The 15,350-nt window shown below is 43.0% G+C and overlaps 1 protein-coding gene across 5 annotated transcripts in view; it reads right to left on the bottom strand.

Moving 5' to 3' along the window:
• Positions 1 to 15,350, bottom strand: part of STIM1 (stromal interaction molecule 1) — a 104,372-nt gene that overhangs the window by 25,112 nt on the left and 63,910 nt on the right. For all 5 annotated transcript variants that reach the window (XM_064505273.1, XM_064505276.1, XM_064505275.1 and 2 more), the window contains exon 7: positions 5,343 to 5,520. In XM_064505273.1, the coding sequence (XP_064361343.1) occupies positions 5,343 to 5,520 (178 nt within the window). The remainder of the gene's footprint in view (positions 1 to 5,342; positions 5,521 to 15,350) is intronic.

Raw genomic sequence — 15,350 nt, 5'->3', positions numbered from 1 at the left:
CACAGAGACAGAGCCCAATGTCATGCTTGTGGGACTGTACTGCACACTCCCAAAGGAGCTACAAGGTCCACAGGGCAACTGTTGACCAGCCACAATCTAGACAATCTCTGCTTTTATTTACTCTATGTTGATGTCAACAGAGGCATATTTGAAAAGTCAAGGAGAAAGTCCACCATGCCTGAGAAGAAATTAAATTGTCAGCTCCAGATAGTCAGCCTTATTTAATTTTTTTAAATACTCAATACTTATTTTCTTAATTATCCAAAGTACACAAACCAAGGTTTTCTTAAATAAGCCACAAACTCATTTGAATTTTCAGTACTTTTACAGAAATGAAGATCTTTGCCTTTAAAAAAAAAAAAGAAAGCTATGCCTGAGCAGGTACGAATATACACATAAGACGTCTCTGTGCTCCACTTCCAAGAGTGTTCAAATTTAGACACGTCATAATCCTGCCCAGAAGTTATTATTTTTCTTCATGACAGGATTAAATTATTAGGAATTATGTATAGCAGCAAAAAATAGCAACAGATTACTGGTAGCCATTTAGGAAAGTTCAACCATGCAACCTGGAATGGACATAACTCTGTGGTCACAACGTCTTGTTGCAAAGTTTCTACTATACTTTCATTCTGTGGGAGAAAAAAAAAAAATCAGGCCTATTTGCTGCCTCGTTTGGACACTGCACTTTGACGTGTCAACCTTCCAGGAAAAGAAAAATCTGAACCCCAAATCAGTCAGAGATGTACCAGCCTAAACATGACCCTAGAACAGTTTTCCTGAACTCGGACGAGCATCAGGAACAAACCCAGCCCACTGAAGACTGAGCTGTCTAAAGGAAAGGGACACTAAATCCTCTAGTTCTTGCCACCCAAACAACCTTTAAATGTTAGTCGTGCCTCTTCTAAATACATTTCAAAAACCCAATTTTTCCTAGTGACAGAAATTGCCAAATTTAAGAAGAAAAAAGATTTGGCAAAATTATGATTTGGCTGAAATTATGAACAAACTTTGCGAGGTTGGCAAGGCCTAAGCTTAACCAGTAAAATAAGTAGTGGCTTACAGCACAGAGATTTTTGGCAAATGAGTAGAACTATCCATAAAATGGAAGGAAAAAAAAAAAACTAGAACCACAAGTGAAACTGTTTTAGCCAGAAATGAATACTTCAAAATTATAAATTCTCTCCCCATTCAAGAACTTCAACATCCAAACCAGAGAGCAAAATAATGGAGAGATGCACAGGAGTGACAGATCAGAGAGAAGACAGCATGACTTGGCTCTAGGTTTCCTGTACCTGTCTTGTAAATAAGGAGGAATACATCTAAGAAGAGATGTAGGAATACATCTAAGAAGAGAGGTGACACTTCCAGAACCTGAAATCTTGTGTGGAATGAAATGGAAGAGAACAACTGCACATACAAACCTACTTCTATGTCCTTCTGCTTTGAAAGGTGTTTGCTTCACGGCGGTAGTTCATTCCAGATCAGATGGACACAAATAAATTGGAAAAAATCCTCAGTCATCAATTACTACAAAATACGGCTCCATACAGTACCTATACAGGCACCCATTTTCAAGGCCACGTATCAAATGAAAGTGCTTGATTTGTTCTTTCATTATATAGGGGATTTAACAACGCCTAGACGTAGAATATTCATTCTGAATCACTGCAGTGACAAACTATTGTCTTTTGGGTCAAGAGTGAAGCTACTCATTGTTCTAGCAGTGAACAGAACTGCCAAGTGCCCTTGTTATTCAGGATAATTTTTGGCATATGGATGGCAATTTAAAACAAATCTGGATGGGCTGGACTCGCGTCAGCCATGATGCTGGCTCTGTTCTTGGAAAAGAGTTTATTTTCAATTTACAGCTCTGTTGAGAAACTCAAATGTTTTCATTCCCAATTTAAGAAGAACCTTGCCAAGACATTCCAAGTTTGCAGATAAACCCACGCTCTCTGCCCTGTGCATCACTGCTGCAGCTCTTCCATACTAGGGCTGTAAAGCATCCCAAAGCACCAAAATACCTCTGTTTAAAGGGGAAATTCCCCTACATTATGATGCATGCGTTACCAGAAGAGGGAAGGAATTTTATCCTTAAGGTTATTTTCGAGGGCACCATAATATTGTGTTTCCCCTTACTACCATCTTTTCCCCGATAGCACCCCCAGCTATTTTTGTATGTTGGCTCGAGACAAAAGCACATTTTATCTGTGTATTCTCATTCACGCTCGGCCGTTTCCGCTGTGCTGGTCTTGCATGCAGCGAGCTCCGTGGAGCGTAACAAGGTGCCCCCAGAGCTGCACTTGTATTAAGGGCTGGGAATCAAGGCCCATCTGGAGGCTTCACAATCCAGGAACAGATCTTCAATACACTTTACCAGTAGGACGCACAAAGACATCACCTTCTTGTTATTCTGATGGGTCACTTAATTGACTGCAAAGAGTCATTACTGACTAATGTTCTCAAAAAGTATTTTGAAGCTGAACTGGAAATAGCTTCCTAAATCAATCTTTCCTTCTCAAATCTTCAAAACCTTATCAAAGCTGTTAGCATTGCTAGCAGTTGGTAGGCAACTGGGAAAGGCATCACATGACTTCTGGGGAGCTGCTGGGCACTGAATTTTAATGAGACGTAAAAGGAGGTTTCCTCATGTTCTGGAAAGAAGCTTCTAGGAAAGAAGTTTCAGAGCTGAACTAGAGAATGACTTCTACACAAGTCCGCAAGAAGGCTTTTATCCATAGTTTTTGCTATTCCCGCAGCTACCGAGCAGGATGGCTGAACCTTGCAGGGAGGCAAGGATGAAGAAGCGAAGGTGTATTTTCCCTCGTTTAGAGAAGAATCAGACCAGCCCTGGGCCAAGAGACCCTACAGGGAGCCAGGAGTTCACCTGCCACTTCTGGAGGTCCCGTTCAGTGCCCTCTGCAGAGGACAATCCTCCCAATCCACACGCTGCAGAAACAGCCCAAGTTGCTCTGTTTTAAGACTCAAGCTATGCCTAGTCTACACGGTTTTATGTTTCTTCTTATCTGGCTTTACAGCATTAGCTAACTTCCCAGGCACATCTACTTGTTTACGCTGTTCTGACCTCAGCAGCAGATCCCAAGGTCACTTCCTACGCTGCCTAATCACAGCAACGGGCTTTGGGCCTCGGGAGTAAACTGCTCTTGAACCGAACTCAGCAGGTCCTTCAAATTCTGGACTCAGTTCTGGTGTTTCTGAATAACTGCTGCAGGACACAGAGGTTTGAGATGGAATTCTTGTGTCTTTCTGCCTGCAGAAAAATCTTTTTCTTTGGGATATTTCCAACATGCAATGCAGTAATATGCAAAGCTTTGTGAAATGACCTGCTTTTTAGAACCAGCTCCTTGGCAGACTTACAGGAAAGGTAGTTTTTCCTATCTTTATGTCAAAAATAAAGCAGGTCATATATCTGCATCACAAATATGGGAACATGCTGAGTTTGGCAGCATCAGCTTGGCATGCTCTTACCTGTTTCTTTCCACACCGACACTAATTGATGTGATCACACTCAGAAAACTTTTAGACAGAAAAAGGCTTTAAAACAACGCTCACGTGTGGGACAACTCTGAGGGCTGCTACAGGCAAACAGGTGAGACGTCAGGCTGCAGCCTTGTGTGCATACGGTGCTGTTTCCGAAGACTGAGCTGTTTGTAAAAATCTTCACCGCAGAATTTACATTCTTAAGATCTTGGCATCTGCACAGGCATCTTGCAGCGCTGCCCATGAGCAGCTAGCACAAATAGCTGGGGCTGAGCTCTGCTTTCAGTGAAGTCACTGGGAACGTGGCCGTCAGCTTTTACGGCAGCCAAATTAAACCCTACCCTTGAAAATTACATTTAAAATAAATAAAAACAGTTAGAGCCCAAGTCTACAATGCTCTGTTACTTGCTAAATCTACCCTTAAAATAAATCTCATTGCCAAAAGAAAACAACTGGTCTGCCATTAACAGTACTGGACGTCATTTCTTTCCTAGAAAGCCCTGTGCATATGGAGAGCCTGTTTCTGCAGCCTTTTCTCACCTAAGTAACTTCACTGCAACCACTGCAATCACTTCTGTGAATAAGGTTACCTTACCGAGGCTACAGTATTTTGCCTAACAGAACAAATGAATGATCTCTGCAGCAAACACGTGCTCAGATTTTAGCTATTCATGTTTAATACTCAAAAATTATTTCTGTTTTAACTCTTTCTAGCAAACATGCCTGGATTTACGTATCACTGTGCAGGCAGGGAAGCACTGGCTTTCACATATACTTTGGGGAAGAATTCAAGAGGGGGTGTGTAATTCCTCTCCTGAGTCGCTTCTTCTGTACCAGTGTGCTTCTTCCCTGTTAAAAGATGGAGTGAAACAACCTGATCCGCCTGGATGATGAATTCGAAGCGAGCTGGATTACTTTATTTTAAAAGGCTCTTTTTCCCCCTCCTCTAGGTGCAGATTTACACCATAATTTTAAGGGAGAAAAAAAAAGAATCCTGATATACTTTCAATATCTGTCGGACTAGGAGTAGAAACTACTGCTCATTTCACTGTGGTAGATAAATAGGAAGTTCAGATTTGAAATAGGACAATAGACTCAAAATGAAGAGTAGCAAGAAGGAGCATTCAAGCCAGTTTTGCTCAGTTAAATGCTCTAATTCTTAAAGCACAGAAGCTCCAGTTGGAACATGAGGGAGCAAAGAGCTCTCACATGTCAAAGACAGCGAAACTGAGTGAAGTTCTCCCAGAAGTTCAGAAACAATTTCTTAGAACCAGTAATGAAAACCAGAGTAGAATGAGAACTAAGTAAACAAACAAAAAGACATAAAAACAACATAGAAAGGAAAAGGAACTGCACGTTCTGAGCAAGCATGGAAAGCCATGCTCGATCACGCCGTACTGTGTACATTACTTAAGCCCATCTCGGTAAGGGAGATGCTAGTGGCAGATGTTGTCACTTTGCTGAAGGGCTCTTATTGCCAGCAAGTTTCAGGACTCTAACAACGCGAGGAGTTTCATGTGGCACACCTCGGGTACGAAGGACTAGGACATCACCTCCAAAAAGCAGGTGAAGTGAACATGCAGGGGTCAATTTGTAAACCATTAACTGAACTCATCCATAAGCCATGCACTCATTCGAGCTATCAGGACTGGTTAGCAGGTTTGCTACAATTGCTCAGGAAGGTGATGACGATGGTACACACCACCAGAAGCTGACTGCTACACATGGAGCATGACAGCTGGGAAGAAAACCTTCTTTCTTGAAGTCTGTATGAAAAATAGCTTTTCAGGAGACATCAACAGTTGAATACTCAGCTTGGTTAGACACCTAAAACCTACCTTTCTTGAAGATCGTGGAGAGACTGTTCAGCTCTGTGAAGCCCCTCAAGGTCTTTCATCATCTTCTTCATGTGCTCCTTTGAATAGCGATTCTGGATATAGGCAAACCAGCAACCGCCCACTCCAATGACAATTGACACCACCAGCATGAAGTCTTTGAGGTGGTTATGACGAGTCACTGGAAGAGAGTCAGAGACACTATTTAATTCAAAAAGGGAAACATGATGATTAACTCTGCAATTTTTCCCCTATACCACAGCTAGAAGTAGAAATTTCAGATAGTATCAGGAAGAATTATGACCCAGGTTTTACAACAAACATAAAAGAGCTACATCAATATTTGTTAATAAAAGATACTTGAGAACATTTCTTCAATTTGAATGGGGGAAAGTAAAACAAATGTCTAAAAGAAATACGAAGCTCCAAATCTTTGCAGATATAACTTGTCTGGCAATATAATAGCTCGAGATGTACAGTACATGAGAAACTCTGCACATGAACCCCCCAGACAGCTGTGTTCTTTTAGGACAATACAGATAACACTCAGTACAGAGATGTAACAGCTTAGAAGAACATAACTTTGGTTGAGGAAATCCGACCATGATCAGAGAGATCAGGCAAATCAAGTGTCAAATCATTTTTAGGACACGTTGCAAACCCTTCCATCAGAATTACAACTTCACGTTGAAAGCTCCCTTTTTCAACACTTTACAATACATACAGTTACTTTAAAAAAGGGGGATGCATGGGAGAGAATGAAAGTAATTAAGGGGGGGGTTAAGTGCCGAACAAAAATACAAAAACACCTTTCAAGTTTTTTTATTCCCACATGAGAGATGTGGGAGAGCTCTAAGTAACTCACTAGGAAATTTCCTATTGCCATGCCACTGACTTCATGTGGAAGTCAACCAAAAGTAGTGCAAAGCATTAAAAGCATTTAACTAAGAGCAGATTGTAATGAACTCTTTTCCAGCTTCCCAACTGGGGTCAGCCTGTATTGTGCACGTGAACACGACGCATGTGAAGAGCCGTTTCAGACCAGACCTTGCTTTTGGTGCATGGTTCTATAAACATCCTAAAAGGCTTTAACAGAGACAAGTCCCTTAAAATTCAACCAAGCCTTTGTTTCTATTTTGTCACAACCGTCTGTTTACTACATAGCAAAAGTTCAAACAAGTATGTCCCGAGAAAGCTAAATATGGAAGAGAATAGCTTGTTAAAGCTAGCTGTAAATAAACATCCAGTATCTATCCCAGTTAGGACAAATCTGCACAGTCTACGGAAACCCATGCTTTTCCCTTGAGCAATGACGAGTCGCATGGGCCAAGCCTGGTGTCGCAACAGCACGTGTGAGCAGGGCTAAGCCCCAAGCATTTCTCTTTGTCTACAAAAAGAGCCGGCGGTGACCTCAGCTCAGCACGGTTCCCCCTCGGGAACGCACGCCCTGCCTTAGGTGTTTCTGCTACGGCGTCTGAGCTACGCCGTGATCACGCCCGCCTGAGGCAAAGCTTGCATGTTACTGGCACTTCTCAAACCACTATTGCTTTTTTTGTAACTAGTACTGGTGTTTTTCACCCTAGGCACGGCATTTCACACCAAGCCTTACAGGCGTCAGCGGAAGGCATGCAACCAGCGGCAACATGGGGCTTCCTCAACCGCCACGCTCAAGATTATAAACACTCACTTAAGTCAAAAGTCACTTAAGTCACTCAGAGAGGCTTTACAGCAGGCTTCACGGGAATGCGGAGACAGAAGCAGGAGCAAGCGGAGGAGCATCTACACGAGAGCAAACGCTGCGCCGGGCCCCGCAGCCCCACCAGTCATCCCACTCCACCGTCCCATCCGGAGAGACGACCGGGGTGAGGAGGACCCGGGAACGAGTCAGGCTGGCAGCTGAGGGAGAATCAAAGCAAACAAGCAAAAACCCCAAAACATCACAGACAGCCAAGAAAGCTCTTTGCCTCACCCAAAATAGCAGGAATTTTTTTAAAGCAAAGAAGTGTGTGCAACCTTCCCATCCCTGCCGAGAGCAGATGTGAATGCAGAGCAGTTGCAAGGTGCTTGGAGCAGCCAGAGGATTTCTAGAATCAGAAATTACTGTGACGAGGAGCCGGAGAGCTGTAAGCAGGCTAATGCAATCTCATGGGTTTGCTAAAAGGAGTCAGAAGTAGTATTTTTCTCTGTCCTGCATCCAGCATGACGGAAACCTCAACGCGGCATTCGCAGAACGAGCTACACCCAAAGCAGCCCCCACCTCGGCAGACACAGGCTTTATTCAGGTGTGCACGCCCTGCAAGATTCCCACAGCAACACCGGTCCTGCCCTAGGGCAAACTGGCTCGCTGGGGCCCAGCAGGTATAAGCAGGATTTACTGTAACTAATTACTTTTCGTAACAGTCAGCTTTATTAAATAAGCAGAGTTTCTTCCTTGCACTGCAGGTAGGAATAATTTGACGCTAGGAAGTCACATTGATGATGAGTTTAAAAGGGACTGTAATCGCATGGTGTCATTTTCCAAAATGATTTGGGGTAAGAGATGTGGGAAAGCGAATAACCAGATATTTTAAAGTTGACAAAAGAATTTTATCTTGTGCATCCTTTTTCATCTAGGACTTTTAAAATACTTTTCAAGACAAATTAAATGCTGTGACCATATGAAGGCGAGCAAGTACTACATGCATTTTACAGCTGAGTAAACTGAAGTACACAAGTGAATGAAGCTGTCCAAGGTCGAGCTGTTCAGGGACCGGGTCTCCTCCTTTCTCTTCCCCCAAACAAAAGCACAGGCATCTTCCATCTTCGACGCACAAGGTGAAGCAAACTTTCCCCCTGGAGAAGCTACTGCCCAACAGCGATGGCAGGAGCCAGCACTTCTGTCTTCTGTTTCCAGCTCTTTTATCTACTCTCTGATTTATGTGCATGTGTTTTAAATGTCGCGAGTCGGCAGTACGGTCGCTCTGCAGAAGGCACAGACGTCGGCTCCCGCTGCAGCCCGACCGCGAAGGCAGAGCTGGCACGGCACCTGGAGCGGCCATCGCAAAGCCGAGCAAATTCCAAGTGGAAAGATTTTAATTTGCATTTCTATTTTGATCCCTTTCTTTCTATGAATTTAAGTAAAGACCTCAGATGAGATTACAGAAGTGGATTATGCATAAAATCCCATCTGGGCTGTATATTTTTAACACCTCTCATTTTTGGACACTTTCAGTGGACTTATGAACATTTATGAGAGCACTACAATATCTGGCTACACTTGCCAGACAATTTCCTGTATATTCTTGTGAAGCTGAACCTTGGGCAAATCCTTCAGCTTTTTGTTTTCAGTGGTGACGCCCCAGACTTGCACACCGTCTGCTTTCTCATGAACGGAGAAGGAGCAAGACGACGGCTGTGGGGCTCGCACCGCACGCTGTTTCTCCAAAAAGCCTTTCCATCTTGAAGTTTTAGAGACTTTTAAAAGCTGTTGATCATACTAAATTTGAAACGGATCTCTAACAATAAGAAGTTTCGACTTCATTTGAAGTGACGTCACCACCTTCCCCAGCATTTCAATGTAGATCGAAGAGCCCCCCAGGGCCTCAAGTTCATCTTTGCTACATTAAAATACAATTAACAATATGACTTTTGAAAAGCAAACAATGCTTCTCCCCTCAAAATGACAGAGTATTCAAGGTTTTTGCCAATACATTAAGCTATATGCTTTTTGTAATGCTTAGGCCTAAGCATCAACTTTGCACAATGCAAGAGAAGAACATCCTAACTAGCTTTTTCATTTGGTCATAAATCTTTTCATTTGAAATGTGGTTGTATCGTATTACAGTGAGAGTTGAGGCTCTAAAAGATCACATTTTAAGTATTTACTGGGTATAACAACAAAATACCCACATGGGCAGTGAAAAGTGGAAGAGCCACGTACAAGACACAACGGATCTTTCAAGCAGAAAGGATTAACAGATACAACCACTCGGTTCCCCAACAACAGATTAATACATTAGTTTATAACCCAGACATGTATCTTACTCCACAAAGACAGCATTTGTGTTCTTTATAGTTATTTTTAGGGATCCAAGTTGTAAAATATGAAGGACACATAGAAAGGCGTAAGAATCCATTCTCTTTTTCTGAGAAAACTCAAGAATCAGGTAAATTTGAGAGAGAAACAGAGATTTTGTCTCCCAAGAATATCTAAAGATATTTTGTTGGCTGTTGAGAAATAATTGGTGTTAGGTCTCTTCACCAAACGTTCATCAAAGAAAAAGACAGAAAATTTCTACTTCTATCGTTTAGAGGGATGAAGACTTTCACAGCTGAGGCAGGAAAAATTTTATTCCACTTAAAAATCTCTCCGTGCCTTAATGAAATCAAGTACAGATGCACAAGCCATTTGCTTTAACTCAGCCCCGAATGACTCACAATGAATCTCTACTGGTTCAAGACATAAGATCCAGAAACTACAGATGATGAAAGAGGGAAAAAAAAATAAAATCAAAAAACCAAAACCACTCTATTCCAGGTACACAAAACAGGACAAACTGCTGAAGTGGAAAACGTGGAAATGGAGGATGGAGACTAGCTTTAACCGGGAGAAAAAGAAAAATGTATTTGATACAATTCAGTATTTGGAGGGCGTTGCCTGGAAATCGGTATGTTTTTATGTTCTCATATATCTCCAAGGAATAATATATGTGGGATTTCCTAGCAAACAAAGGGTAATAGAGAGGACTACAAGAGTATCTCTGTCAAACAAAGAAATAGGCTAGATCAACATTTCCTATCCTTTTTTCTTTAACAGCCTTTCATATAACTGATACAGGGATTCATCAGCAATTCGGTTACAAACCATGAACAGAAAATTCTAAGATGATTAAGAAAAATACACATATGCACACACAAAAAAGGGTTGGGCCAAAATGAAGCATTCATAGTTGAAGACTTTAGATGAAGGATTGCATAAAGGCACGTGCAGCTCAATCTAAAAAATGTACCGTCACATACTATGTGGGCACATATAAATTGGGGAAGACACACACAAGCCTGCAAAATACAGCAAAGAAAATCATGCGTAGGCAGAGCAGCGTGAATGGCAGCATCAACTGGGAAACCTGCAAGATACCCCAAACACAGCGAAGGCTCAAAAAAGGCTTGAATCCAAGAAAAGAGAACTTCGTCTCTAAAGAACAAAAGTAAAAATACAGTGAAGTCTTAGAAGACAGATTTCCAGATTAGCTCCTGTCCATGCAGTCTGAAACAGGAGTGAAAGGCCGAGATGACGACATACAGCCAGATGCATCAGGCAGAGAGGGAAAACTAGCTGTGTAACGACAGTAAGGGCATTCAACCTGTATTGGGAAAAACCCTTGTATTAAAACTTCGGTTTGCATTTTTGTTTTGTTTTTTTAAGCAAAGAACCGCTGACATTTGCCATAGCTGGAAAAAAGACAAAGCTGTTTAAGCAGATTTTCCCACTAGGAGCAGATGACAGATATATACGCTCTGACTCCTGCAACTGCATCATAAAGGATGCATTAAATAGACTTAATTACCAGTGGCATCTACTACTTTTAGTGATTTTTATTGTGTCAAGGTGCTAGTTTGACTCCGGTTGCAGCGTTGCAGTGTACACTATGACTTCTTCCTCCCAGTAGCCACAGTTTACGTTGGGTTTCTCTGTAGCTCTCATTCTTCTGCAAGTGCAATTAGACTGGAAGTGCCCTAGTCGGATGGGGTCATCCTTACCAGCAGAAAAATGACTTCTGGAGCTACACAAATGGGCTCTTGACATCTGTGGCTGGTAGGAATTCTTCTAGTTGACAAAAAGCCAGAAATGAGGAATATGCATAAGCAAGGACAAGAACCAGATGTGAAGAAATACTGTATCCTAGGTTTGCAGAAATATACTGATGCTACACAATGGACATTCTGCATGTAAAAATCGAAGCTGTCTAGAGAAGACAGGTTGTCTGAAGAACAAAGGAAAAAACCCATGAACATGACGCAAAAATTAAATCTTCAGTGAGGTTAACTTCTTTTTATAGCCCCAGTTTAGGAGCAAGATGGAAGGCTGCAGTGTACCCAAAGGGCAGCACGTAACTTGCTGTTACCGCCTCTGCTGTGCCAGGCAGGGAAGGAAGCAGTACTCTTAATGGGCAAAGACAGAGGAGGAATCAGAAACATCCCGAGTATTTACCAAGAGAGCATGAAGACTGCTGAATCAGGATATAGACTTTCCTCCATTATGTCTGATAAATAGGTTTCAGTTAACATGATGCTCACATAAGTCTCGGATGATGCAGCACATCTTGTTCTTCTACACTTCAAAAGGAGAATAGCACTGAAGAGAGATGCTACACCACAGAATTAGGAGAAAACCAAGGGAATCCTGCGTGCTGCAGCCTCGCAGTTTAACTTCACTGTTTCTCACGTACTTCTGGCTGAAACCTCCAGCTGAAATAGACTCAGTATTTTCCCTTATAAAAACCTGCAGTGATCCTTCCTCTGCTTGTGTGTTTTCCCTCTGGGTGTGGACTGATGATCAGAAGTGATTGAACTGCTGCGTGGAAACTGGGCATCCACGAGTAACAGCAGACGGGTGCCCAGCCCGTCGCACGCGAAACACAAAACACTTCAGCATTCCCAGCAAAGGCAGGTTGAGCGAACATCCCCACGGACAAAAAGACATTTGTGCCACTTCCCTTTTCTCCTTACCCCTCTCAGTTTAACCTGGCATACTTGACACTGAGGAATAACCACATCCTTTTCGTCCATGCCATCTGTCACACGAAGCGTTTAATCAATAACCAGCTATATATCCTAGCTGCTGCTTTTCTCAGCCCCCAGACACTTCATTACAGTATTAATAGCGTTCGTGTAAAGAAGCAGTGCAAAGAGAAACTCTCAGCTCCGGGCAGACCCAAATGGACCCTCTCCCCATGCTGTGCGTGATGAAGGGGTTGGTTGCATGACTGAAACAGAAACGCTATATCCATCTCTATCGACACATAAACCTAAGAAGGAAGGAAAAGAAGGGTCTTGCTCAAGATTTGCTCTCCCAGAAATTCAGTGTCTTTCAGACACCGGTAAAAGCTAATTTTTCCAGGAGGTGGATTTTTTTTCAAAAGCAGATGAAATGGTTCAGCACTGTCTCGTAACCTGTCCCTGATCTTTTCTCAGGGAGGCAGGATGCTCCAGCTAAAGCTCCAACAACAGAATAAGGACTTTTTACTACATAACACTGAAAACAACACTTGTAGGTCATGCAGAATGCAAAGCCTACACCTCAACAGGCTAACTGAACGTCAAGTCTTATTATTTCCTTACAGACATATTAAAAACTGTTTGACTCAAGAAACTGGTAGGGCAGAAGAGGCGACCAGTCTAACGCGTACGATGAACCATCACATCAGCCTCGGAGCTTTCTTACCTTGGCACCCGCTCACTTCAAGCCCATCAGATGACGGTGTCTGCTTCAGCCCTTTCCAAAGAACATGTTTTTTCTGTAAGTTAACAGCATTTTCTTACACTAGAAACGTCCTGGCCCCACAAGCGCATACCCCCCCGACCTCCGCAACGAAGCAGGACAAGACGCCTGTTGCTGTGACCACGCCACGCACGCCCGACTTGGCCCTGCAGCGGGGGACGTGGGGGCTCTAACATCAAAAAAATAACATAATCCATCATCTACCGCACCACAGGAGAGTCCAATCATTCTTTGAACACATTCACTAGAAAGCTCGACACTAAAGAAATAAACAAGATTAATACTGGTCCCACTTCCCATCCCGGATGGATAATCACAACATCCTCTTCCAGAAGTACATTCTGGCAAGTTGCTGCACATATGTAATTTCTAATCCTTTTTTTTTTAAATGTTTTCAAAAACTGCTCGGCTGACTTGTTCAGGAAATCTATTTTCCGCCCCCATACAGTTATTAAAGCTTTCCTTCACCATTCCCATTACCTACCTGCCCACTAATCTGCCCGCACAACCGCCTTCTTAGTCACGCAGCAGGGACTCGCCTTAGCTTGGGGCATTCGGGGCTGCCCAGGGAAACGCACCCCAGACCCACCTAGCACTGACTCACGTCCTACTGACTCTTCCCAAAACCAAGAGTCCTCGGCTAAACTATGCAAGCACTTGACAACAAACCTCCCTACTTTCCAGCAACTTTCTCTAAGGACGAGCGAATAAGGAAACGAAAAGGAAAACTTAGCTTAGATGTAAACTTAGCCTCTTTGCTTCCTATAACTTTATGAGACTGCAGATTCACCAAAAGAATGAGAGTCTTCAATCCTGGGAAGAAAAGTACAGGTAACAAAGACTGACTTTAGTGAAACTGGCTTTTCTCTGCAGGTCTCCTCTGTAGCCAAGAAAGAGGAAGGTTTTAAACTTGGGATTCCCTCTTCCCGTCACCTACCAGCAGTATCTAGCCTGCCAGGGCTAGCATCCCTAAAATAAGTCTTCGTCATTACCTTTTACTAAGTGGTTCACAGAATGGCAAATAAATAACCTGAAATAAACTTCAAGTAATCAGAAACTTGTTATTTTACCTATTGGCTGTATGCTTTCCTACTCTGTGAAAGCTCTGGGGATGTCTCAGACTCAGCCTGCAGCACTGAGCAGGCAACCTTGCAGACCAGAGAGGCTGCAGCACGAACGCTGGGCTGTGCTTTCCAAATGGACTTTGGGAAGATGAAGAAGGGAAGGAGGAAGACAAGAGAAAAGTACCACTGTTACATTTTGTACTAAAATTCACAGAACTCAATATTTGCCACAAACTACCCATAGTTCTTCCACAAATGTAGCTCTCAGAACTACCAACCTATTCACAAATGAACAGCCATAAAGCATATTCATTAGCTACTATAGCAAATAAGGTTTTTTTTTTTCTCCGAAAGGCATTTCATTAAGCCACTTCCAGGAAGATATATCACTTCACTGTGCATAACACACTGCAATCCCCCCCTCCAATTCCTGATATTACTAATAGCATTTCCTTACATGCATAGAATTTGGCAAATGAATTATTACAGTTTCAGAACAGCTTAAATCACATTTAAGTAAAAAGCTTAGAATGGCCTATCAGAGTTTAACGGAGCCGCCGTTGGAAGAAGAACTGCCAGTGATGCGTGGGATGAGATGACTGTAAAGGCGCAGAGCAGCGTGCAATGCTGGAAGCATCTTTGCATCAGTCGTTTCACACATTAACCCTGCCATGAAACAACCATTTAAAATTTGATGAAATGTTTCCTGGGCCCAATTAATATTTCTATTTCCTTCCAAGTGTCAACACAACTTCAGAAGATCCAGTCAAAATCCCAATTACTGTGTCTACTTCACGGATTAGGAAACGAAGGTGTAGAGCAGTAATACACCCACAGGCAAAAGCGTGAGCCTGTGGCCCCTGCGGTGCACACCCCCAGCCTCCCAGCTCGCAGTCTTCTCCACCTGAATCGTCAGATTATCTTTCTAATATTCAGTATCTATGAACTACCACTGGTGTCGCTCCATAAAATGCTCTAGATGCCAGAATTGCACTCGGTTTGATCTAAATGCACACAACACTGTCACGAGCGGCACATAAACACCACAAACTTACCCATATATAAAAGACATGATAATGCTGCAGACCACTTAAGAGTCCGTCAATATAAGAAAGCTGACAGAAATACTGTTTAATAATAGCTATTCCAGAAAAGCTCTTTTATGCCAAAACGCCCATTCTTGCATTGCTTACCATTTTGCTAATTATCCCACCTTGAAAGGCATTAATTATCCCGGAACACGGTGACTGACTCCGGCACAGGTCGCCCATGAAGAACTGCTGCGAGCCGGCTGGTTGGGCAGCAATTACCCGCGGCTGCTTCCGAGCGCGGACAGCGGGAACAGGGAAGCGTTCTGCCTCCCGACCAGCTGCCGTAATCGTCTTCCGAGGACCTACGTCAAACGGAGCAAGACGGGCGCGCTCCCGCGCAGGCTCCAGGCGCGGCTCCTCGTGCAGCCGGCAGCCT

This window comes from Dromaius novaehollandiae, chromosome 1 (genome assembly GCF_036370855.1).
Source record: "Dromaius novaehollandiae isolate bDroNov1 chromosome 1, bDroNov1.hap1, whole genome shotgun sequence".
Classification (NCBI taxonomy): domain Eukaryota; kingdom Metazoa; phylum Chordata; class Aves; order Casuariiformes; family Dromaiidae; genus Dromaius; species Dromaius novaehollandiae.
This window is presented reverse-complemented; position numbering and strand designations above follow the sequence as displayed.